General features: G+C 42.9%; 1 protein-coding gene across 3 annotated transcripts in view; it reads left to right on the top strand.

The window, feature by feature from the left end:
- Positions 1-24,591, top strand: part of NALCN (sodium leak channel, non-selective) — a 265,894-nt gene that overhangs the window by 233,518 nt on the left and 7,785 nt on the right. For all 3 annotated transcript variants that reach the window (XR_004325878.1, XM_032496708.1, XM_032496709.1), the window contains exons 29-40: positions 6,544-6,664; positions 6,755-6,853; positions 10,871-10,964; positions 11,463-11,569; positions 11,770-11,844; positions 12,534-12,653; positions 15,590-15,658; positions 16,613-16,761; positions 17,612-17,705; positions 19,314-19,446; positions 20,171-20,286; positions 22,484-22,641. Coding sequence is in view for 2 of the 3 variants with exons in the window: in XM_032496708.1 (XP_032352599.1) it covers positions 6,544-6,664; positions 6,755-6,853; positions 10,871-10,964; positions 11,463-11,569; positions 11,770-11,844; positions 12,534-12,653; positions 15,590-15,658; positions 16,613-16,761; positions 17,612-17,705; positions 19,314-19,446; positions 20,171-20,286; positions 22,484-22,641 (1,335 nt within the window). In the remaining variant the exon portion in view is untranslated. The remainder of the gene's footprint in view (positions 1-6,543; positions 6,665-6,754; positions 6,854-10,870; positions 10,965-11,462; positions 11,570-11,769; positions 11,845-12,533; positions 12,654-15,589; positions 15,659-16,612; positions 16,762-17,611; positions 17,706-19,313; positions 19,447-20,170; positions 20,287-22,483; positions 22,642-24,591) is intronic.

Consider the following 24,591-nt stretch of genomic DNA (forward strand, 5'->3'; position numbering starts at 1 on the left):
AAAGCACTGACTTACAACAGGATGCAAAAGTAAAATAAACAAGATAAATAAGAGAGCAGGTGGTACCCCTGAGTCCCAGGTCGCTTCATGAAACTAAGGGAATATCACCATTATACTTCGCTAATACTTTAAGTATGGATCTGGATTCACATGGTTGCCTGTGTTGGACATTGACGTGCCCTGGAAAATCATCTTAAGACAGGGAGTCCACACCAAACTACAGACACAGTACTTTGTCACTTGAGTTGTCCATTATCATGTATTATAATCAAAATGTTTTTTGAATAAAGAAGACTCAAAAAAAGGTCAGACTTTCTGAGGAACCTCTCTAAACATCTAGAAATAGAGATGTTTTTATCTCTTTCTTTTATTGTCATAATCACTTTATCTAATTACATGAGTTATGTTTTTTCACTACAATTATTTACATGCCCATTGTGCTCATTGGACTCTGAGTTCCTCAAGGTTGAGGAACTTGTCTGATATGGGTCAATATTTTTAGCATTCTCTAAGACACTCTGTCTAGCCCATAATTGACTGGCTCACTGGATCTTTGTGGAACGAATGCATAAGTTCATTTATTAAGTAAATGAGGGAATAAACATCTAGACTGAAAGGCAATGAATCAGTACAAATTTGGGACAAATGAATGGGCAATAAATACGTACAACTGTGCCCCCAAAATGTACTTTTTTAGCCTTTTCATTTCTGTTTATTTTAACGACTTAAAGACACTGACCATCATTAAGAGGCTCGTGGTTTTACAGTCACCACACATAGTCTTATACTTACGTCTTTAAGCCAAAATTTTAAAATTTTAAAAATAAGTGAGGCTTAAAAAAGAAAAGATTTTTTATCAAGTTTTTAATCAAATTTTAATTTAATTTTTAAATCATTTTTTTTAACTTTAACAATTGTAATCAAATTAAAACTAAACTCATCCTGACTTTAAGGAAGGCCTGAGGTTCTCATAACAGTTGTAGAAAAGCCTAAATCATAAAGCTGTTTCAATTTTAAAACCCACTTACATTGAAGGGTTTCAGTGATGAAACCCTAGAAGAGGACAGTCAGTAACACAGTCGATTCTCTCTCTCTCTCTCTCTTTAAAACTGGGGGTATTTTTTGAAAATGAGTTTTCAAAGCATTTACATCAAAGCCAGAAGTACCTGGTCCCTTCTTTCTCATCCATTTTCCTAATGACTGTGAATGGACTGACTCCCTCAGTCAGCTTCACTGATGCTCTCAGTGTTCCATCAGCTTCGTTTGTCCTTTTAAATTGCTATCTGTTTTCTTTTTATTTCATTTTTATCTCTTAGAATAACAAGTGAACCACAGCAACTCCTCTGCTTTTGTCACAATTCATGTTCTCATTACTAAATGTCAAAACTCTTTAAAAGGAATAGCATTTCACCCCGTTATACCCCCAGGAGTCTTCGTCACCTGCTTTGGCATTTCTCTGATATGAAATTCACTTTCACAAACAATTCGATACAATTAGTTTTTTTTTTTTAATACCAAAGAATTATGGAAAACTATTAATTTTGGATGTGAGGCTGAGCAAGGGTAGAGAAGTGTTATCACAGGGGAACGTCCTTATCCCAGTGTTAGCTAGCAGAGCAGTCTAATTTACAATAAAAAATTAAAGACTCATAAACAGTTTCTTTTATTGTGAGATTAAAACTTATTACTAGACCATAAATAATTTATTTATATGAGAACATTAGTTTTTTTTCCTGCTGTTTTGGAATTTTGGCTAGAGTCTCAAAACTAAGGTCAACAGGAGATAAAGTATCTTTACATCCTAAAGAGGCCAAGAGACCAGTCCCGGCAGAACTTACTAAAACATTACCCACCTCCATCACCCAGCTCCTGTCAGAGCAAACACTGCACTCAAAGATGACATCGTGGAAGTGACTGAAGTCAAGAGCAGGGAGTCCTGTGGCATTGCCCCCCACCTTCACTGTGGGGACAAGGTGGAAGAGGCGGTGGGAATGTTTCCAGGAGTCGGAGCCAGGCAACACCTGGAGGCTACACTCCCAGCAGGAAGGGCATGGTGAGGCATCCTCGTGCAGGGGAGTGTAGCAATAGAGACTTCAAGGTAGAATAAAGCCAACAGCTCAAGAGACGATTACCATTGAAAAGATATTTTGTTACTCATAGTCCCCAAGAGGAGGGGGCAAGCCACACCACAGGGGACCACTTGGGGAAGCACCAGGGCGAGTCAGCCGGCGGAGGGGTGGGGAGAACTGTGGCCACAAGTCTCTACTGTGGTTTCCCTGGGAAGGAACGGGTGAGGCAGGGCAAGGAGGCTGAGGGCGGGCGAGGCTGAATCATTTCGGGGGCTCTGGGACAGAGAGGCTGTCCATTGTGGTCTGGTACCCGGCACAGGGATCATCAGGGCAGGTGGATAGTGGCTCAGAGTGTGAAAGCCCGATAAAGGAGGTGATTGAAGCATGGTCTGGATTGGTTGGTTTGTGTTTGAAAAGCATGCCTTGGAAAGGACCCCTTCCGAGGGGTGGGACGGGGTGATGAGGCCAGGAAGGGTGACCCGGCACTTCGTCGGGTTGTCCAGAACAAAGCAGATCCCACATACATAGCCAGGACACATGTCAAAGTACCACGTTTACTGAAGTTAGAAACACAGTTAATACATGAAGCGTTTCTTAGGAACACAAAAGTGAGCTTTGAGAGAACAGGGGCTGCTGTGAGGAGAGCGCCAAGGGCCAGAGTCCAGCAGAGTCAGACACTCGAGACTCGACTCTGTTTCTCTGACTCCAGCCGCATCCCACCCAGTCTTGTAAGAACTAGATGGCAGCAGGAAGAGGAGGGGCACAGAGTGGCCAACCCTCTCCTCCCCTCCCCAGATCACGGGTCAGGCGTGAGCCACTGAGATGGGGTCCTGGTGCAGGTTTGAATGGAGTGGGCTTTTTAGAACAAGATTCATCATGTAATGGAAAATAACAAAAAGCTTTGGGATCAACCCCAAGATGTCAGGAAGGGAACCAGGACACTCTGGAAGGTAGCGCTGTTAGAGAAGTCAGTTCCCAGTTGTAGGCCATGACAGTCAACCTGTTCCACAAAATCAGCTCGTGATGATTTTAAGTCAGTTCATTGAAAGGTAGTATTTTATGTAAGTCATTATTGGGGGTTTCAAGTTCAATGGCATTTTTAAAGCATCAACACATAGAGGGACATCACTTGAAGTGATCACCGTCATTTCTGTGCATTTCTTCAGAATATTGTGACTTGGGTTAATTTTAAGGAAATATAAATCTTTCAAACAATAAATGTCAACTGTAACCATGATAATGTTCACATTTTCTTTCTCTAATAATCTCGTCAAGACTTAGAAGGCGAAAACTTCGTAATTTTATATTGGCTAATTTATGGTTAAGAAAATAAGTTATATCTGGGAACTGGCCTAGAGGAATGCTTTGGTGATCATAATTAGGACATACATATGCACCAGCTAACGCAGGAGACAGCCTGGTGTCTGTATTCTCTCTTCAGATGAATACATTCATTTTCTTCTGGATCACTCAGACTTGACGAGATAAAAATTACCTTGGTAAAAGGGATTAAACACATCATATATTATAAATACCGTGTGTTTTCTTTTAAGCAGAAGTCTGGGATTTAGGAAAATGAAATGTGTGAGAGAGAAATCAACAAAGTACTCAGTTTCATAATAAATGTAATTTGCTAAATGCTTACTATTCACCAGGTATTATGCTGCCACTGGGGACAAGCTATGGCCCCTGACCCCTAAGAGCTTGGACTCTAGTGGAGAACAGAAAATAAAATCACAAATCATTCAATGCAATATGCTAAAGTTTTCATGCTACCTCTGTAAGTCCCTAAAGTCACTTGAGGCTCCACCGGAAGCTTACCTCTGGGTAATTTTTAGTTACACTGTGATATATTCTAGGCAGAAAGAGATCGGAGTTTTTCTTTTTCTTTTTTGTAAAGTCTAACAATTTGAGTTTGCTCTCTAGGAAAAAAATATAAAACTGCTTTGCTTTTATAAGTTTAACAGAAACATGACTATATGAACTCACTTCTGGGCCCCTTCCTGAGTCTTGGAAAGGGCCTGTGCCAGGTGGGGCCCTGAGGCTTAAGTCTTACATTTCTTTAGCTTCACGGTGTAGCCGCCTCTGATTCTAGGACACAGAAAGCCAAAGGGTGCAGCAGCATGTGCAGGGGAGGCACCCAACCCAAACTATGGTTGGACCAGGGAGAAGGACCCAGAGGAGAAGACACTCAGTTAATTTTTGAAGGGTGAATAGGAACTAGGCAGGTGAGGGGGGAGGAGCTTCAGGCAGGTGAGAGGGAGGGGCTAGGCAGAGATGAGAGTGTTGTAGGTTGAGGAAACTCAAACTGTTATTGCCAAAGCACAAGGCAACAACAAGAAGAACAAAAATCTGCATTCCAGGAAGAACAAAAAGTTTCTGATTTCTTTAGATTAAACAGCAGAGATGTGTAAGATACAGGGTGCTGTTCTGGACAGTGTCATTCCCTGAATTTCCACATCCAAGGTCAGAGGCTAAATTCCTTTCCTCCGCGGCGCCCTCGTCTTCTCAGAGGACAATAATAATAATGACCGCAGGTCCCTGGAGCGCTTCTTACTGGGGTGAAGACTGACCAGATAGTGAGGGCAGAACCAATGTCTTAATTTTCTGAATTGGATAAACAAGATTATTGTAATCTTTTTAAAATGAACCAGAAAAAATGATGTTTAAACAGCCGTCCAAATCGAGGAAGGGCAACAGGAAAACTGACAATAACAGATTGTGTCTGGGATTTACGAAGTCCTCTGTGGTTCCAGGTAAAGTATCAAACTTTTCAATTTTAGTATCATGAACAAAGCAGAAAGAGTTACATGATTAAAACTGAGACATTTTTTAATGTGATATGTTCTTCCAGCTAAGTCTGTGATCCTCTATTTTATTTTTCTTGGTTTAGCCTAAAAGTATATTTTAACATATTCTAACTCCTAAAGGATACAGAACATGAATATAGTTTGGGTTGCTGCAAATTCAGCTAAAAAAGCACTTTTACATAAAGAACATGGATGGGTAAGAAAGTTCAACATCAGATCTGGGAGCTGACTCACTTCGTTCTTTAAAAAAAAATCTTTGTTCAAGGAAGTTGTGGCATCTGCAGAATCCTCACAGCGTCTGTCTGCTGAAAAATATATTGCATTTAATTGAAACCTCCCAAAGGAAAGGTTGTTGGGAAAATCCAAGAGAAGATGCTTGTACTTTCATATTTAAAAATATAAGTCAGAATCCCAAAATACGAATTTCTGAGTGAGGCTTTTTCCCTATATAGAAAACATTTCTACCAATCCGCTTTAAACCTTTAAAAACAAGTTAGTTTCAGTGTTATGTTTTATTAGATTCCCACATATTGAGTATTTTAAAAAAGAAAACTTATAAAAAGTACATCTCATGATTGTCTCTATAATTTGAAAACCATGAAAGACATAGAAAAATACTAAACCAGATTCCCCCTAGAGTGTGACCTCTTACGAAGGTTCAATTTTGATAAATGTGCTAGCAGGAAAAAAAACTATCAAAATATAATTTAGATAGACTTTCGTAGGCCTGCTCTATTCAGCAATCCTGAGCTCAATTCATCAAATTCAGGAAATGTGGTGATAGTCGTGATTTTCCAGCATGTGGCTGTCTACATCTTTTAATTATTTAAAATAGCCTCTGAAAAGGAGGGAAAAACATTGAAATCCTCTGTTAACACAAATGTTAGCTACGTAATGACTAAGGGAGACACAGTGTAATAAAAAGCATTACTTTTGTTATTTGGAAGAGAAAAGTGTAAACATGTCAGAAAAATAAAAAATGAAATGTCCCCCCAAACCCCCTAAAAACAGAGGGAACAAACTGTTTCAGAAATCAGGCGTCAGCTGTGGGTGTAGGCGGCATACCTTGTGCTGGGGTCCAGAAGACGCATCTGCTGAGAACGCGGAGTTAATGAGAGAAGAAACCCCCCGGGGAGGGAGTGACGTGTCTGAGACACACCTGCTCTGAGCCGTCTCGGGGACCCCGCGGCATCACTGCGCCATGATGTGAAGCGCCCATGACGGCACAGAGTGAAATAAAGTGGCCGGATTCTACTCATTTTACCCTTTTTGATTTATAATTCATGCCTTGAGAACGGTTTTCAATTGTAAAACTCTTTCAGAATTCACATCCCAACTCCAATGCCCCTGTTCAGTTTCTAACCGGAAAGTCCTCAGTACCATGAAGACTGGCCAGAAACGTCGCAGGACCTCCAGGGGTGGAAGTTGAATGATGCAGCCTTTTGTTGTTTTCAACTGAGAGCACCCCATCATTATGTAATAATTAGCTACGTGATCAGTGGCGACACCTGAATGCTTTGTTAGGATTTAGCAAACATGTGCCATCGAGGCTACCTTCTAAATTCCAAATATGCTTTGCACTCGAGATTGAAGAGAGTTATAGATGTTTGCTCAGGGTGCTTTTCATCAGAATTTCACCGAACATTGCCCTTTCTGACTCACAGGGCGAATCCTCGGAACTTTAATTTTGACAACGTGGGAAACGCTATGCTGGCATTGTTTGAAGTCCTCTCCCTGAAAGGCTGGGTGGAAGTAAGGGATGTTATTATTCATCGTGTGGGGCCGGTAAGCACACACACGGAATCCTTTGATTGCGACAATAGTTGCTTTCATTGGCTTTGATGAATAACCTTTTTTTTTTTTTCATTTATACAGATGCATGGAATCTACATTCATGTTTTTGTATTCCTGGGCTGCATGATTGGACTGACCCTTTTTGTTGGAGTGGTTATTGCTAATTTCAATGAGAACAAGGTAAGAATTCTTGGCTTGAATTCCACAGGGTTTATGTCTTAGCTGCACACTTTGAGCTCCCTTTTCACACCCGACATGAAGTTGCATTAAACCGTGATGTGACGGGTGTAAATAATCTCTGTAACTATTTCACAAGCTACCTTATTGCTGCCTTTCAGGCATAGTATTTAAGAGCACAGTTCTCTTGCTAAATTTCCTCTTTCGGTAACTTTGCTGATGGCTGAAAAGCACATCTCCTATTGTTCAAATTGAAAGGATGGGCAGCAAGTTATTAAAATACAGTAACTGAAACTGATGGCACTGACTGCAGGTAATATCACCCTCACAAAATGTAAATTGGATGCTGCTTTGGAGCCCAGTAGGTGAACTCAGAATTTTGATGGGGTGGTGGGGGTTTGGGGATTGCAGTAGAAATGTTTAAATCCTAATTCATGGGATAAAAAGAAAATTTTTCCAATTTCACATAAAGACTGCATACTTTATGAACTCGGGAAGCGTGCTGAGTTCGTAACAGCTCTAGTGATCAGGACAAGAGCTCCCAAAGGGGAAAACAGCCTGCATTGCATCCTGTTAAAGAGAAAGTTGGGAGAAGCATTCTGTGTGGTTCTCCAAGTCATGACGGCTCTGCCCTCTGCTGGGTGAGGGTCAGTCCTCTGGAATCACACACTAAGGTTTTACATAACTCCCCTCTGAAATGCACACTTGAAGGAAAAGCAGATTAGAGAGGTGAGATCATTGTCTGGGGCTTATAAGGAGTAGAAAAGGGGGCCAGGACTCAGAAGTAGTGCCTGTGACTGTCGTCCAAGGGCATAAAAATGTCCCCATTTGTTCTGCATTGAATTAAAGCTAGATTTGCCTGCATGGCCCTGTGCTGGCCTGCGTCACTCAGAGCTGGGACTGATTCGTCTGCGTTCACATCAGCGCCCTTTGGTTTGTGTAGCTGCGCGTGGACTGTCTCATTCACAATCCCCCAGGCTCCACGTGTGTGGTACCAGTGCCTCAGCCAATTGCCACCTTTGATGTGTGCCTAATGGGGATGTCATTTCATTCGGGCTTTCAAAGGGTGCAACTTGAAAAATCCCTGCTTCGAGCCCCAACACTCCTCCAACTCACAGAAATGTGGAATTTAGAAAAGAGAGAAAGGTAGAGATTGTATCTCTCAGCCCCCCTATTTTACTTGAACACATTCATAACCAGTTTCTTTAAGCCCTACAGCATGTTCAATTTAATCCCAAGCAGCAGGAGGAAGGTGGATTTTTTTTAGATGCCTTTGAGCCACTCAGTGAAGCAGACACTGGAAAATCCAGAATGTGGGCAGAAGCTACTCAGTCAGTTAACAGGGTTTAGGCCCTCTGAGCAGACTTCCGACTTCAGATGAACTCAGTCCCGTGACGACAAAGATACACAATTCCTGAACCTCCAAATGCACAAAGGAGAAGTTAACCAAATTATTTTTAAAAGCTAAAAAGTCCAAAATCATAATGAATGGTAGTAACACATTTCTCCAAGAAAATCATGTATCAGACAGGAGAGGGAAAGAAAGAAAACAGTAGATTTGACACAATAAAAACGTTTGATCTCATGAACATATAAAGACCTCTGACACTGACAATTTGAGAATATGTATCATTTCCAAGTACAAAATTTATCCTCTCCAAAGTCATAAGACAATAGTCACCAAAGAATTGATAATGTACACAACATGTTCTCTATCATAATTTTAAAAGATAGCAAAAAAAAAAAAATTCCCCATAGTTTGGAACTATTAAGACAACATTCTAAGTAATTTCTGAGTTACAGAATAAGTCAGAATAGAAAATCACAAAACATTTACATAAATTGTTTATACAAATTACATAAAAACTCACAATGTATAGATAAATCAGTAATTAGACGGAAATATATAGCTTTTAAGTGTACATGCTAGAGGGAAAAAAATCAAATATTGATTATTAATATGCCAAATATGAAAAGCGGTAAATTATAATCAGAGCAACAAAGTAAAATAGAAGAAAGTGGGAGGAAGAAAGTAACAAAGATAAGGACGGAAATGAATGACACAGAAAACAAGTAACTTACAGAAAAGCTCAAGAATGACATAAGCTGGTTTGTTAAAATAAATTAGATTAATAAACCTCTTGCAAGGTTGAGCATGAACAAAATGTGGAAAAACAAGCTGCTGTAAGTAAAATAGTATTGGCATTGTTACACAGACAGAAAGTTATACTTTACAGAACAGAACGGAAAGCCCCGTGTATATATGAAACAGAAGTAGCACCACAAGTCAATGGAGAAGATGAAACCATCTGTAAGTGATGCTTGGATAACTGACTGTCTAGAGCTCAAACTAAACAGATATCTACCTCACAGCACACTCAAGAATCAATTCCAGATGAATGAAAGACCTAGCTATGAAAAGCAAATTTTAAACCATGTAGAATTTTTTTTTGACCCTGGAGTAGTTTTAGAGTTCTTGACATTAAAACACAAAGTGAAATCCATAAAGAAAAAAATATATATAAATTAGATTACATTAAAATGAAAAGTTTCTGAATGACAGAAGACAGGCTAAGCAAAAATTTTTAAAAAGCTAAGACTAAAAGGAAATTTTTACAACTCACATAACTGACAAAAGACTAGTAATCTAGAATATATTGAGACTTTCTGCAAAACATCAAAAAGTAAATATCCAGATACAAAAATGAGCAAAGAATATGAACAGGCAATTCACATAGGAACACACAGGACTCACCATTTATACACACAAAAAAATGTTTCATCTCATTAATATTAAAACTAAAATCAGATACATTTCACACTCATCAAAAGGCCAAGTTAAAATGTCTGATAATGTCACTTGTTGGCAAGAACATAAGGAAATGGGGACACTTACAGACTGAATCCAGTTTTCTTGGCTGTTGCTCTTTAGACAGCACCGTGACAATCTCTGGTAAACACAGAGATGGGTAAATTTCTAGACCCTAGCAATTCCTCTCCTAGAGATTTACACAGAGCAGGACGTTTACCGTGGAGCAGTACATGCGTGTTTTTTGCAGCATTGCCTAAACCCAACATGATACCTTCTGATATATTTGTACAGTGGGATACTGTATGAGCGGTTAAATAAACTAATCGGATCTAGTATCTCGTATGGAACACTTAATGTTCAATGAAGATAAAAAAAAAAACTGCATAAACTACCGCATCATGGATAACACTATATAAATTTTTAAAATTCAAAGCACACACATTCCTACATATTTATACGTACATAAGCAGCAAAAGTCTGAAAGCATAGGAGGAGGAGGAGGTACCCCTGAAGGACAGTTGTTAGTTCAGTGGCAGGAAAGGCAAAATAGGAGTGGGAAGGTGCATTTTTCCCAAGTTTCTTAAATTATACTTCTGCCTTTATAATATAATGTCATGAAATGTCATATAATATATTCATGTGCAGTTTAATGAAGCCTCAGTTGTATAATACAGACTATCTGATCTCATTTAGCCAGTTGTCACAGCATTAATTTCTCAAAAGATCCAAATTCTGTGACCTCATACCACTTAAAAATAGTTTTACAATTGCCCATATCAGAATGTTTTCTAAAAAGACACAATATTCTTAACCAGAAGCGGCAGCATTGACAAGCTATAGTTTTGCTGCAGCGTTTTCTACTAGGAAAGGAAAGGAAACGAACCCCTGTTAGTGAATATCCCTTTTTGAAAATCTACTCATGTAGAAAACCTTCTTTAGATTTTTTCCCAAACCTGAATATTTATCATGTTCAAAGACACCCATTGAAGGCTGCAGAACCTTCTAAACCCACTACCATCCTTTCCAGAACTCCTCTCAAGACCACGTTTGAGAATTCTGACCATGTTTATTGCACCACCACGGTATCGGAAGAATATCTTTGTTTTAAAACCAAATGAGTCCTGTTTGTCTCAGCACCCCGTTTGCAGATGTCGTTGGTGTGGAGCACACGACAAAGGGTCTTTCTCTGCTTTCCTTTGTTTATTAAGGGGACGGCTCTGCTGACGGTAGATCAGAGAAGATGGGAAGATTTGAAGAGCCGACTGAAGATAGCACAGCCTCTTCATCTGCCACCTCGCCCGGGTATCAAAGATGCTCTGATTTTATTCATGTTGGGCCCCAGTGTTCATGATTCCCCAGGAGTCTGCGATTTCAATTAAAATAATAATCGTGAGGCCACTAGGCGGTTGTGCATAAGTTAATATAGAAACAGATCTCTCCATAGGCTATTAAAATCAACCACCCAGAGGCCGTGCTTCAGTGCTCCTAGGATAAGCCTTAATGAAAAAATGAATTTTTAAATAAAATATGTTTGTGCTTGCCTTTTAAACGTATAAGTGAAATGTATTAAACTGACAGAAATTGAATGATGCGGTTCTCCTTCCAATACAGACAGCGTCATGCACCATCGTTTTAAATATTCAGAGCCAGCCACTCCTGCCAAACACTTCACAATAGATTGAACTGTAGAAGGAAAAAAAAAATGTAATGGGTTTTAAGATGAGCATTAAAGAAAACGAAAGACAAGAAAGTAAATGTGACCCCCGTCTAAAACGCCCCTGCCTGACCTTTCTTTTCCAGACAATGATGGTTTCAGAGCAAAGATGTACGACATCACCCAGCATCCATTTTTTAAGAGGACAATTGCATTGCTTGTCCTGGCCCAGTCGGTGCTGCTGTCCGTCAAGGTACTTTATTTCATCCTGAGACACTGGGAATGGATTTTTTATTCATTGGTGGGTCCGAGAACATTGCCAGCAGCCACATACACTCACAGTGTACATTTATAAACAATTAAAATTCACAGTCACGTCCAGATGGGAGGAAGGGGAAAGCATTTCTGTGTTGGTGGATGTGGCCACAGACCTGCGTGCTCTTTCTGTTACAGTGGGACGTCGAGGACCCAGTGACTGTCCCTTTGGCCACCATGTCGGTGGTTTTCACGTTCATCTTTGTTCTAGAGGTACAGTAATGAGTCAGCTGGCTCCGGGGGCCGCCATGTGCGTTTGCAAGTAAAACCATGTCCTCCTCCAATGGCACTCTCAGCTCCGTGTTCCATCGCTTTAGGGGGAAGGGGAGAGCCTGCTCTTAGGATATTTCCTTTCTAGGCTGCTCTGCCTTGCTTGAACAAAGACTTCACTTTCTATTTCCATTTCTCGAACAGCAGGAATGGCTAACTGCTGTTGATTGTTGTATCTGCATGTTGGCCTCTCTAGTTACATGAGTTCAAATATTTCCAGCAAACGGCACAAACCACTGTAATTCAGGGACTCAAATTGCAATATGGTGACCAAGGGAGTTCGCCCAGACAGATTATTTTAATCCCCAGTCCACATAGCATAGCTTTCCAGTGTAATCTTCTTTGAAATACAAGCAGATCCTTACTTCATCCTGTACCAGTGGATGTTTCCCCAAGTCTGTGATCTTTTACTTGAGGAAGAAACACAACCTGCTGTCAGAACTAGTCATAAAACAAGGTGAAAAGAGTGTGGAGAATCTAGATTTACATATATATACACACACATACAGCAGGAATCGGTTCTTCTCTTTGGTTTCTACATCCTTTAAAAAAATAATGTGCCTCAAGTTAATACATTTAAATACATGCTGAACACTCAGCCTCTGTTCACCGTCGTCATTGTTCCTCCCCAGGTGACAATGAAGATCATAGCGATGTCACCTGCTGGCTTCTGGCAAAGCAGAAGAAACCGGTACGATCTGCTGGTGACGTCCCTGGGCGTGGTCTGGGTGGTGCTTCACTTTGCCCTCCTGGTAAGCACGGAGCCGCAGTTTATTTCAGTCGATAATTTCAGTTCAGGTAACTCTGCTTCTAGTCTCATTTAATTCCATGTCAGCCTACTCTCAGCTGTCAGGTTAACCCCCCTAAAATTCAGCCTGGACTGTGACAGGACCTCAGACATGCTCACACACACACACGTACCTGCGCACACACCTGCATTCTTCACACACACAAAAGCTGGCCACTCAAAGTCCTAGAGCCTGTGAGTGATGAAGAGAAGGGCCTCAGAGGTCCTCTGGTTTAACCCTTATTTTATCAAAGGATAAAAACAGGAGAGAGAGACAGAAACCCAGAGATGAAGAGACCTGTCCAGATTCACACCCACGCCTGAATCAGCAGACCTGAACCCAGTTCCCAGAGCTGGCGTGCGGCTTCGGTGTCACTGCGTTGTAATCAGGGTCTCACCGTGTGATTCTCCTCTACTTCGCTGCCTTATTTTCTCCCAGACACCCAGCTGCCATTTCTCGAAATCCATCATTCCTCATCTCTGCACCTGAGTTCTCATCGTTTTGCCTAAAATGCATTCAGCCTCCCTGCCCTCTATTCCGTCTGAGGTCCAGCTCGGAACCTACAGCCATGGGTAAACTTGACTGTGATCGTGACCCGTGTTGTACAATATAAATAAAAGGTGGTCTGGGTGTAATTTTAAATTTTCTGGGACTCACATTTAAAATATGAAAAAAGAAACAGATGACTTTAATTGAATAATGTATTTTAACCTACCATATCCAAAATATTATCATTTCAGTATGTCAGCAATGTAAAAATTATGAGGGAGCAAGTTTACATCCTTTCTTTGGTACTAAATCTTTGATTGAGTGCCTGTTTGACATTGACAGCACACCCTAATTTAGACTGGCCACCCTTCCAGCGCTCACGGTCCACAGCGGGTTACCATGTTGGACAACACAGGTCCAGAAGATCTGGGTCCTACTCTAGGCTGCACTGTTTTCCAGCCTTGGTCAAATTAATCACCTTCAGTGATCTTTTTGCCCCTTGCTCTGAACTGGGAATATAATGTCATAGTCTACCTGTTCCTTATGCCCATCATGAAGGTCAATTATGTGAAGTTTTAACAACTGTAAAGATTATACATACAAACCCGTGGCACATTATTATAAATACTTTCTTTTTTGTTAGTCTTCCTTGATCCCACTCAAAAGTCATGCCATCAGTTTCCCCTGCTCTTCTACCCAGTCTCCCATCCTCCCCAGTGTTGGAGGCAAGCAGGGGAAAATCCCTAACACACAGAACCCGTTTGCACACCACAAAGGCTCTGCTTTGGGATGAAGTCGCTGTACTCGGGAACATATTGACTGTCCTTAAAACAGTTGTTACCTTCAGCATCAGGGGCTGTGCCAAGCCCAGGTGGGCTCTGAGTCACCCTGATTCATTTGCTCTGACGACAGATGGCTCAGAGCGCTAAAAAAGCTGCAAGTCACTGTGCCAGGCATTGAGGAGAGTGTAATGGGCAGAATGAAGACAGCTTTCCTGAACCTCACCGCCTGGAAGGTTAGGTCGGCTTTCGTCAAATGCCCCCCAGTCAATGAAAATGACTGCGAGGGTGAGGGAGACGGAGAGCCACATCACAGCACCCGGTGGCTTCATCAGAGAGGGCCCGGACAGCGTCCCCGGGGAGTGATGACTGGGATCAGTCTGTCGGGTGAGGGGAGAATATTCCAGGCAGCTGTCCCCGTGATGGGAGGCGCAGTGGGACAGACAGTGGGCCTGGAGCAGAAGGGGAGAGGGGAACGTGGCACAATTTCTGGTTGGGTGAGAAGGTGTCGGACCTCTCAGGGCCTGTAGTGCAGGTAAAGGAGCGGGTCCTCATCCTGGAAGCTGTGAGTATCATCACTTCCAGAAGTAAAGGGAGGCGGTCTCTACAATTGGTTTTGCACAAACATGGCAAGAAGGAGCAGCTTTGTCTCTTTCTCCAGACAAATTCTCTCATTCTGGGTGTCCCCAGGGAGGATGGCTCATGCCCGGGAGACCAGCTGCCTATGCCGCCTGACTGCTTCTTTTCCTCCCCGGGAGCCTCTGGTCCTGGGGGGCACTCGCCCTCCACTCTGTTTTGCAGTGGACGATTCTGAAGGAAGCAGCAGTCCTTGTTCCCACCCTGAGATGCTTCTGTGCTGCAGACACATTCATTTCCTTGCACCTCACCAAGAGTCTTCCCCCCAACAGGGGCCCATCTGGGACTGTTGTCATTTGACTAAGCAGGAAGGCGCCTGGGGATTAATCACGCCTTGGCATCAGCTTAATGCCACGGTTGTTACTACAGTTGTCACCGGTGGGATCTTTGTTTCTCGAATGGAACTTTCTTAGTCATAAAGCACACCGAGTCACCTCCTGCTGCCAATCACACACTCAGAGGAGAGTGGGGTGTATTTCTGAGAGCGGGGACTTCTCTGAAATCAGCTCAGACTAATGTGCATGTGGCCGGCTGGTCTCCAGACATCTCTGGAGGTTTTTGAAGAGAAGGAAGCGGAAACAGACCTCTGGCAATCTCTTCCAACACCAACACCCCTCTGGCTGGAACAGGAAGCCAGGAGTCCTTCATCTCCTGTCTCCCTCGATGCCTCCGTGTCACATTGTTATCCCCTGTCTTTCTTGCTCCTCGAAGGAGCTGGCCACTATTTCATGTAAAATAAATTTTAAAATGCAGAATTCAGCTGAGAAAAACAGAGATGGAAGTTTCATTGAAGGTTTGATTTTATAGCTAATATTTATTCATGAGTTTTGGCGGTGACCTTTTCAGCACCTCTTTAAGATAAATTTCTTATAGGAATTTTCATATTTTATTAAACTCATTATTCAGTAGACTTCACAGAAGGCTTAAAATGAAAATGGAACTGTAACAAGATCTTTTGTGCAAATTACGAGAGGCCCTCCTCTGTTTAAATTTCAGAACGCGTATACCTACATGATGGGCGCATGCGTGATTGTCTTCAGGTTTTTCTCAATCTGCGGGAAGCATGTAAGTATGTTGTGAAGTTACTGTCAAAGGTCACATATGCAGTGAGGAAAGGAGTGATGACTGACCTCACATGCCCTTCTGGGTCTTCAGGGCTGGGGTTAACCAATTACTAGACATCATGAGTCAAAATGAGCAAATAATAAAGTGAATCGGTAGCCTAGTTACCCTGTGATATGTTTCCTGACATTTGTGTTGTTTTATTCATTCTTCTTCTTTGCTCAGTGAACTCAGTCATCAACTAAAGATAGCACATTAGGCACGAAAGCAAAACCTGATGGTCTTCCTTCTGCTTCTTTATGTTTATTGTTGTTATGTTTAATCAAGTAATTTTACTGCAAAGAAAAATAATCTTTAACAAGTATTCCTGACTCTGTGAATCCAGATTTCCAGATAGCCTTCGTTAGTGTTTAAGCGTACATTCCACGTATGTTTCATTTTTTAAGGCACTGTTTCCTATTTTGTTCCTAACTTTATTTCCTGTGTAGTCCATATAGCCACATACTCAATATATTTAATATTTGATGGTTATTTTAGCATTGTTTAGTGTGTTTTTGTGAAGGTCTGTTTGTGGAACAATCCTGGATCTGCTTGCTTTCAGCCAAAAATGTACAGCCTTTATCATAGAGAATTAAGGAGCAGGAGAAGAGAAAATAGAAGGCTAAAAATATTGGGGTGGAACTTCTATTGATTTGGTTAAAGAACCTAAAGTTTGAAATATGAGAAGAATTTCTCTATGTCTAATGGTTTGTAATAATATTCAAATTTAATTCCAAATAGGAAGCACCTTTCAAGTGATGTCCTTGAAAATCACTTTTGTGCCAAACTGCTCACATGTTACTTATTTCCCAGGTTCACCACGGCTTAATGAGTTAAATATTCATATTTCTCTCCCTCTCTCTCTCACCCCCCTCCCTCATTCTCTCCCCCCCACCCCCACCCTTCCTCTCGGTACAGGTAACACTAAAGATGCTTCTCCTGACAGTGGTGGTCAGCATGTATAAAAGCTTCTTTATCATAGTAGGGATGTTCCTGTTGCTGCTGTGTTATGCTTTTGCTGGAGTTGTTTTATTTGGTACTGTGAAATATGGGGAGAACATTAACAGGTTGGTATAAATTTATCTTTTGATTCAAATATCAAGCAAACCTTTTTAGTAATGAAGTCATGAATAAATATCTGCCTGTTTTTTTAGACAGAGATGGGGAGAGGGAAGCAATCATTTGGAAATTAAAACAAAATAGAACAGCCAAATTTCAAATGACATTTTTCTCATTGGAAACGGTGTGCATACTTCCTTTAGAAACCTTAGAAAATTCAGAAATAAAAGAAAACAAACAGAGTCCATCATTTCGCCACTATGCAGGAATTACCACTTCTGATATCCTGGTGAATTCCAGCAAATTTTCTACCCACATAAATGCCAGAAACAATATATTATTTTTTTAATTAAACAATTTTGGGATGGCTTTTTTTTTTTGAGCAAAACATGGGAGGTTAGGACCCCCAAATGGTTACTATATATGAAAAGCATTTTTCAAAGATTGTCTTAAATTTTGTAGAAGCATCTTAGAGTTTTTTTTAAATACTAAATTATTACAACATATTAAATACAACTGTGTCTTGTTGCAGAGATTCCTTATTTGATACCAGCGGCTCCACCTTTCCTAGCATAATCCCTGTGAAAGGAGGAGTCATTTTTAACTGTCAGAGCTTGCTTGCTTAATCGCTCGAGATGAATGGCGGTAAACTGTTGGCGCCTGCTAGGGCTGGGCTCCTGAGACAGCTATCCTTGGGGGCCAGTATAAATAACTAACAAAAAAAGGGTGTAACCTTTGGAAATGGTAACTTAGCAACCAGATTTGCTCCAAAATCCACCTGTTTTGATGGTGACAAACATTACTACTTCCTGTCAAACCGTATCACTCACACCTTGTTTTTTTTTCCCCTTAAATTAGACATGCAAACTTTTCTTCAGCTGGCAAAGCCATCACTGTACTGTTCCGAATTGTCACAGGAGAAGACTGGAACAAGATTATGCACGACTGTATGGTAAGCGTCTCTTCATCACTCACGAGGCCTCGACCTAGCATCAGATGGCACTCTTTGGTGATGCGGTGTTGGCAGCACCATCCTTGTAGCATCAAGACTGTGCACAAAACATATAGCCTGACCTTCTAGGCCAAAAGTTGCATTCTTTAACATTACAGTATACGGACACACAGGAAAACTATCCAGTGAACCAACTCAAGCCATTGTAGTTTCATCAACAGATACGCACCACATGACCATTGTTCCCGTCCTCCCATCCTTGACGGCTCTGCGGTCAGGTGCAAACAGGGGAGTTCCGCTTCTTTGATTTCGTTTCTTCAGCAGATACTCCCTGAGCCCCTGGTTTGTACCGGCCCACACACTGGGAGCCAGGTCTTCAGCGATTCCAAGGCATCCTCAAGGGGCTCATGTTAGGGGCTCCGAACAACGCTCTTCCTCCTGTCCCCTTGCTTCTAGGGGCTAATTCTTCAGTATCCTCCGGGTCTCACTCTAAAGCTCAGTTCCTTTAGGAATCTTACCCACGCTAAGACTGCGGGTTCTGTGCTCTCACAGCCCTCTGTGTTCCTCCTTTGTAGCATGTATCACAACCATAGTAAGCAACTGGCTCAGTTGGTTTATTTCATCCCTGTCTCATCCTCAAAAGAAATGTCTGCAAGGATGGCAACTCAGTGGCCACCCCCCACCTGTAGTTACTGAGCCCCTGAATTGTGACCAGTGCCACTGAGGAACTAACTTTTCTGTTTTATTTCATTGTAGTGACTGTGAATTAACACAAATTGAAATTTAGATAGCCACGTGTAGCAACACAGAGGAGGGAAGGGCTCTGTGTCCTGCCTACCAGTCTGTCCCCAACTCTGGGCATAAGCCTAGCACATAGGAGGAGATCGGGAACTTGATGCATGAATGAATGGGGACAGAATTTACCAAGTTAAAAATAATACAAGGCAAAATTAAACAAATTCTAGATAAAAAAAAAAAAAAGGAGAATGCCGTGGAAATGCAGAAGAAAGAGCTTGTGTCTCTGCTGAAAGAAACCAGGAGGTTTCTCAGAGGTATTGGAGTTTTACTGAGCCAGTAAAAATGGGGAGGCTTTTAATAGCCTGAATCTTGGGTCATTTAATAACATCCCGTAACGATGCTCTAAGAATGAGGATTATTGGCTTCTTCATATACAATTTGAGTATGAATTTGCTGTGTCTAGCAGGTCTTCCAAAATCTTAACCCATTACTTAAGTCAGAGAGCTTTTTAAAATGCCTTTTTACCTGACTTTCTTCCTTTTGCGTCACAGTGACTACTTATGATTTGGGGCTCGTGAAGGTGGCAGAAAGAGTCTTGGAGGAAACGGATTCATATTCGTTGTGCTTCTAAAATGGCAGTGAACTTGGGATTCTACAAGACCAAAAGCACAGCACAGATGAAATGTTCTTTTTGATTTCTGCCACAGAGGATGCACCCAGTGGATGGGGCTTTGAGAGATCACTTTGAAGTCAATTATATTTTATGTTGTTAGGAATGTATTCACAACTACAGGCAATTAACAGAGGTTTGTATTCTTCCCCGCTCCCCCCACCACCCCGTGCCCTCTCCTCCTCGCCACGGCCCTGCAGGTCCAGCCTCCTTTTTGTACCCCAGATGAATTTACATACTGGGCGACAGACTGCGGAAATTATGCCGGGGCACTCATGTATTTCTGTTCGTTTTACGTCATCATCGCCTACATCATGCTGAACCTGCTTGTAGGTAAGTGATGGTCTCTGAATATTTTTCAGTCTCTTTAAACTCAGGTTCTTAGATATTTATGTACAATTTTCAGGTGATTATCCTGGATTGCTTGAGGTTGGGTGTTTTATGGCATTAATTATAAACTGTTGCCTCTCAGTCCAGAAGCAGAAAAGACCTTTGAAAGGCATGTCAGTGACAGCTGATTGCAGTTTCAGGAGTTGTCCTATTAATTACGGTCATGAATTTCAAAAGCTCTTTCACATGGATGACGTTGAACAGGTATCAGGCAGCGCTACCTTTACAGCCCTGAAATACCACATTTATGTTTTCAAAAGATAATATGTTGTCCACCCAGCTGTGGGGCCACCCAGAGCTCAATTTGACCTTTAAAAACAGCCCTGGAACGCTCAACTAAGACTTAAAGCCAGCTGGCATGAGCATCTTATACACAGAATGTGTGTTTATGCTCGTGACCCTCATGTTTTGGAAAGGCAGGAGCTGGATACATAGCTTAGTCCAAGTGTAAAACATGCCAACTTGGAAACCACGCGAAAAGCACTTCAAAAATTTGGCTTATAATGTAGGTGATAAAATCCATTATTTATAATAGATGTTTCCCTTTTTCTAAAAAATGACATATTAGCATAATTGTCTGACTTCCTGAGTTTTCTTTCTTTCTTTCTTTCTTTCTTTCTTTCTTTCTTTCTTTCTTTCTTTCTTTCTTTCTTTCTTTCTTTTTTAGCCATAATTGTGGAGAATTTCTCCTTGTTTTATTCCACCGAGGAGGACCAGCTTTTAAGTTACAATGATCTTCGCCACTTTCAAATCATATGGAACATGGTGGATGATAAACGAGAGGTAAGAAAGCTGATTATGGTTTCGTGCCCCACCCTGAAGAGACTGACTGCCGGGTCTTAGACGTTTCAGCGGGTTTGTTGCTGACAGTTGACATAGACTGCATTTGGAACGGCCATTGGTAAACTGCAGAAAGCTGCCATTGACAGTTTAGAAGAATATGCTAGGAAGGTGAGGGGGACAGAATGGCTCCCCCCATGTTTTCTTCCAACCACGAACATCCTCTCCTTCTCACGTTCAGAAAATGGGCAAGGAAGGGAAACCAAGCCAGCCCTGAGGGTACCAACCTGGGCTCAGTGCAGGGGAGGGGGTGACATGCAAGTTATCCAGGCAGCAGAATAATAGATTCATGATCACCTCAGTCTCAAATGACGATTCTTTTTTTTTAATTGAAGACAGCTGACCTACAGTGTTGTGTTAGTTTCTGGTGTACAGCAGAGTGGTTCAGTTATATGTATATATTCCTTTTCATAATCTTTTTCAATATACATTATTACAAGCTATTGAATGTGGTTCCCTGTGCTATATAGTACGACCTTCTTATCTATTTTTTATATAATAGTTTATATCTGCTAATCCCAAACTCCCAGTTTATCCCCTCTACCACCACCGCCCTTTGGTGACCATAAGTTTGTTTCCTATGTTTGTGAGTCTGTCAAACAGCAGTTCTGATTAGAAGTGCAAAGGAATTATTTAAGTGGCTTCTGAAAGTTATTATTTTGAGTTATTTTGGACTTACTATTTGAATGTTTTTATCATAAAGAGCATCCAGGATTTCCTAATTAGTCAGAGCAGCAGTAGCTTCATTCATCTCGTCCTCTCCCTCCCCTCCCCTCCCCCTCCCTCCTAGCTAACACTCAGGTACAGTTCTAGGCACCGGGAATATGACAGTGAACCAGATGGCAAGGTCCTCGCGTTCATGGAGCATATGTTCTAATACTGGGAGATGAACGATTAAGAGTAAAACAATGACGATTATAATAATTATTATTATTTCAAGAAGTTATAAGCACTTTGCAGAAGGTGACATGGTAGAGGGGGGTTAGAGTTGGAGGCAGACACTTTCACAGGCCTGGCTGAGAAGGTGTTATTTGACTTAACATCTGAAGGACCAGTAAAGTCCAGCCATGGGCAGACCTGGGGGAAGATCTGAAAATAGTTCCAGAAGAGCTGACCACAGATGCAGGGACCAAGGGGCCAGAGGCAGAGAAAACGGGGTTGTGGAGCAGAGCTGGGGTGTGCGCAGCAATGTGTGGTCCTCCCCTCCACCGTGCTGCCTCTCGTTGGTGACCCCACTTCACCCAAGCACTGGTCACGGGGACTTTCCTCCCAGACAGTGACCTACCTGCGTGTGCGGGTGTCTGGGCCAGCTCTGTCTCACCTGCATCCACTTATGTCAGCCTGACTGCTGCCTACAGGAACCTGCTGTCCGCTGACACACACGGAAGCAGCACCACCTTCATGTGTTGAGACATTAGTAACTGATGGGAATTCATGGGTCACCGATGTCCGTCTCCCAGCACTGGAATTCAAAGTCACAGCCAGGCTGGTGCTGTAGGTTTTGTTGCCCTGAAGGGAGTCATGTGTTAGATCCTCCAAACCTGCGTCGGCTCTGCCAGGAAGAGGGCTGAGCTGGGAGCCCGGGTGTCCCCTGGGTCATTGCGCTGATGATGGAGAAGACCCAGGAAGGAGCGGTCTTTCCATTGGAGAACAGCTCACAATCGTGGTTACAAGTTCCTAGCATCCAGACTAAGTGAAGAAGAGGTTCATACACGTGCGGGTCCCATCTTTTCTACCAAATGCATCACTGACCCGCTCAGCACGTGTGTTAGAGAAACAAATGGACACGGGCTGAGTCAGGGAAATAAGCAACGGAAGAGAAGCCTGGTCAAGAAGGCACCAGGTGCAGGGGAGGCAGAGCGCGAGATTTACCACCTTGGCTCCCTGGCTCCTCAGCTGCCACATGGCGGTCATGTCCCCAGAATCAGAGAAGCACATGCAGAAACTCCAAGGGCGCAGCTCTTAACCTCAGGCTCCTCTGGGCGCACAGACCCCACCCAGCCTCCGGGGAGGCCAGCAGCTTCCTTGCCACCCGGTGCTAATTGTGCCAGCTTTTGAGAACTAGCCCCGGGCTATTTTGCTGTGAAAACAGAACCCCAAGCCAATCGATGATTTAGGAGTGGCTGTGCTCTGTCCCCAGGGGGTGATTCCGACTTTCCGCGTGAAGTTCCTGCTGCGGCTGCTGCGGGGGCGGCTGGAGGTGGACCTGGACAAGGACAAACTTCTGTTCAAGCACATGTGCTACGAGATGGAGAGGCTGCACAGTGGCGGCGATGTCACTTTCCACGATGTCCTAAGGTACCGGCCTGGGGGCAGGAGGGTCACAGCTCTCCTGTCAGCTGAGTCCGGACGCGGAAGCCACAGTCACTGAAGGCTCTGAGAGATACAATTAACAGGCAGGTTTGTAACCCGAAATGCCACATCCACGGAGGTTATACAGCCAGGTCAACTTCTCAGGAGCCAAGTGGCCTTTCTCACTGCCCTGTACTGACGGTGTCCCCTTGAGTGCCTCACTCGGGACCGGAGAAGCAGTGGCCGCACGTCCCCAGAGGTGCCCCTTACTGACGGAGGGACTCCTGCGGGGAGAGGGAGCAGGACCTTGGGGAGCAGGACCTCGGGGAGTTCCTTACATAGGAAGGAACTGGCCCGGGAGGGGTGGTGACCTGCTGACTTACTGGGCCTCTGTGGCTAAGCTGGAGCTGTAGTCTGACCTCCTCACTCACGAGTCTGACCCTAGGCCTGGCCCGCCCAGGGATGGTTGCCCCCAGTTGGTTGACAAATCCCATTTTCCAGACATCTCATGAGGACCCAGACAAGACCCAGGGGCAGACAGAGGCTCTGCTCCCCATTCTCTCTGAGAGGCTTCCATGTTATTGGCTAGGACTGCTCCCACCAAATACCATCCACTGAGTGGGTTGTCTCCCAGTTCTGGTTCTGGAGGCTGGAAGTGAAATCGAAGTGTGGACGAGGTTGGTTCCATCTGTGGCGGGGGCGGGGGGGCCTGTCCCAGGCCTCTCCCCACGTCCCGTGGTTTCCTGGCCGCCTGTGGCGTTCCTTGGCTTGTAGATGCGTTGCCCTGATCTCTGCCTCCCTCTCCACAAGGTGCTCTCCTCTGTGTGTGTGTCTGCATCCAGATTCCCGTTATAGGGACACCCGTCGTAGTGGACTAAGGACCCTCCCTAGCCCAGTGTGACCCCACCTTAACCGTTCAAGTCTACAATGACCTATTTCCAAATAAGATCACACTTTGAGGTATTGGGGGTTTGGACCCCAAAATATCTTCTGTTGAGGGGAAGACAATTCAACCCGTAACAGCTTCTTAGACAGAGGTCCGTGGATAAAACTCAGAGGTCTGTGTTCTTGGAAGGGGAAACAGCTACATCTCTATTTTCACTGATCACCGAAATGCAGCATTTTTCTCAGTGGTGAGTGCAGGCAACAAAGCATGGTAGTGTTAATAAGACCCACGTCTTCTCACCAGTAGAAATCAGACATTTCACATCACGTTACTGCCCCGTCTGATATCTTAAAATACCCGTTATGCTCACCAGCTCTTCTGACTCAGTCATTTGACCTCAGCTAGATGCTATTATTTAATGCAATAATCGAGAAGCACTTGTGTTACTGTATCACCACCTTTTCAAAGAAAATAATTTGAGAACTGTGTTTCGAGGTAATCGGTTTCCTTTGTAACGTAGATTTTATTGTATGCTTTTAAAGCCTTGTTCTAAGAAGTGTCCCGTGAGCTGCACTGCCCAGGGGTCTGCGCCACAGAAAAAGTCAGGAACTCTCTACATTCGGGAACTATTTTCATGTTGCAAATAGTTGGCAAGTTAAATGTTGGATATAGTGTCACCAATTGCAGGAGCAGTCACGTGTACAGAGATACCACTGGGACTAGAATTTGAGAAAAAAAAAAAAAAAAAGACCAGAACAGAGGAAGGAACTGGGAGAAGTTTTCTCAAGTTATCGATTTTACCTCTGTCTATTCACTTCTAGAAGTGGGCTAAAGGTCAGAAAAAGGTGAGGCAGGAAACACAGACGAACAGCAAAGGATGCCCTCTCTCAGAATGTCGCTCAGCCTTCTCTCCTGGTGACACATATTCTTAGGCTGAAAGTGAGGCGTCTGGACTCATCACTGTCATTACTAGTGAACGGTCAGCCTCTTGGAACAAGTTGGTGTATCTGATGTAATGGAGCCAGCGAGGGTGATGGTGGCATCCTTCACCCTTCGCTGTCCCTCTAGTC

This window comes from Camelus ferus, chromosome 14 (genome assembly GCF_009834535.1).
Source record: "Camelus ferus isolate YT-003-E chromosome 14, BCGSAC_Cfer_1.0, whole genome shotgun sequence".
Taxonomy (NCBI): Eukaryota; Metazoa; Chordata; class Mammalia; order Artiodactyla; family Camelidae; genus Camelus; species Camelus ferus.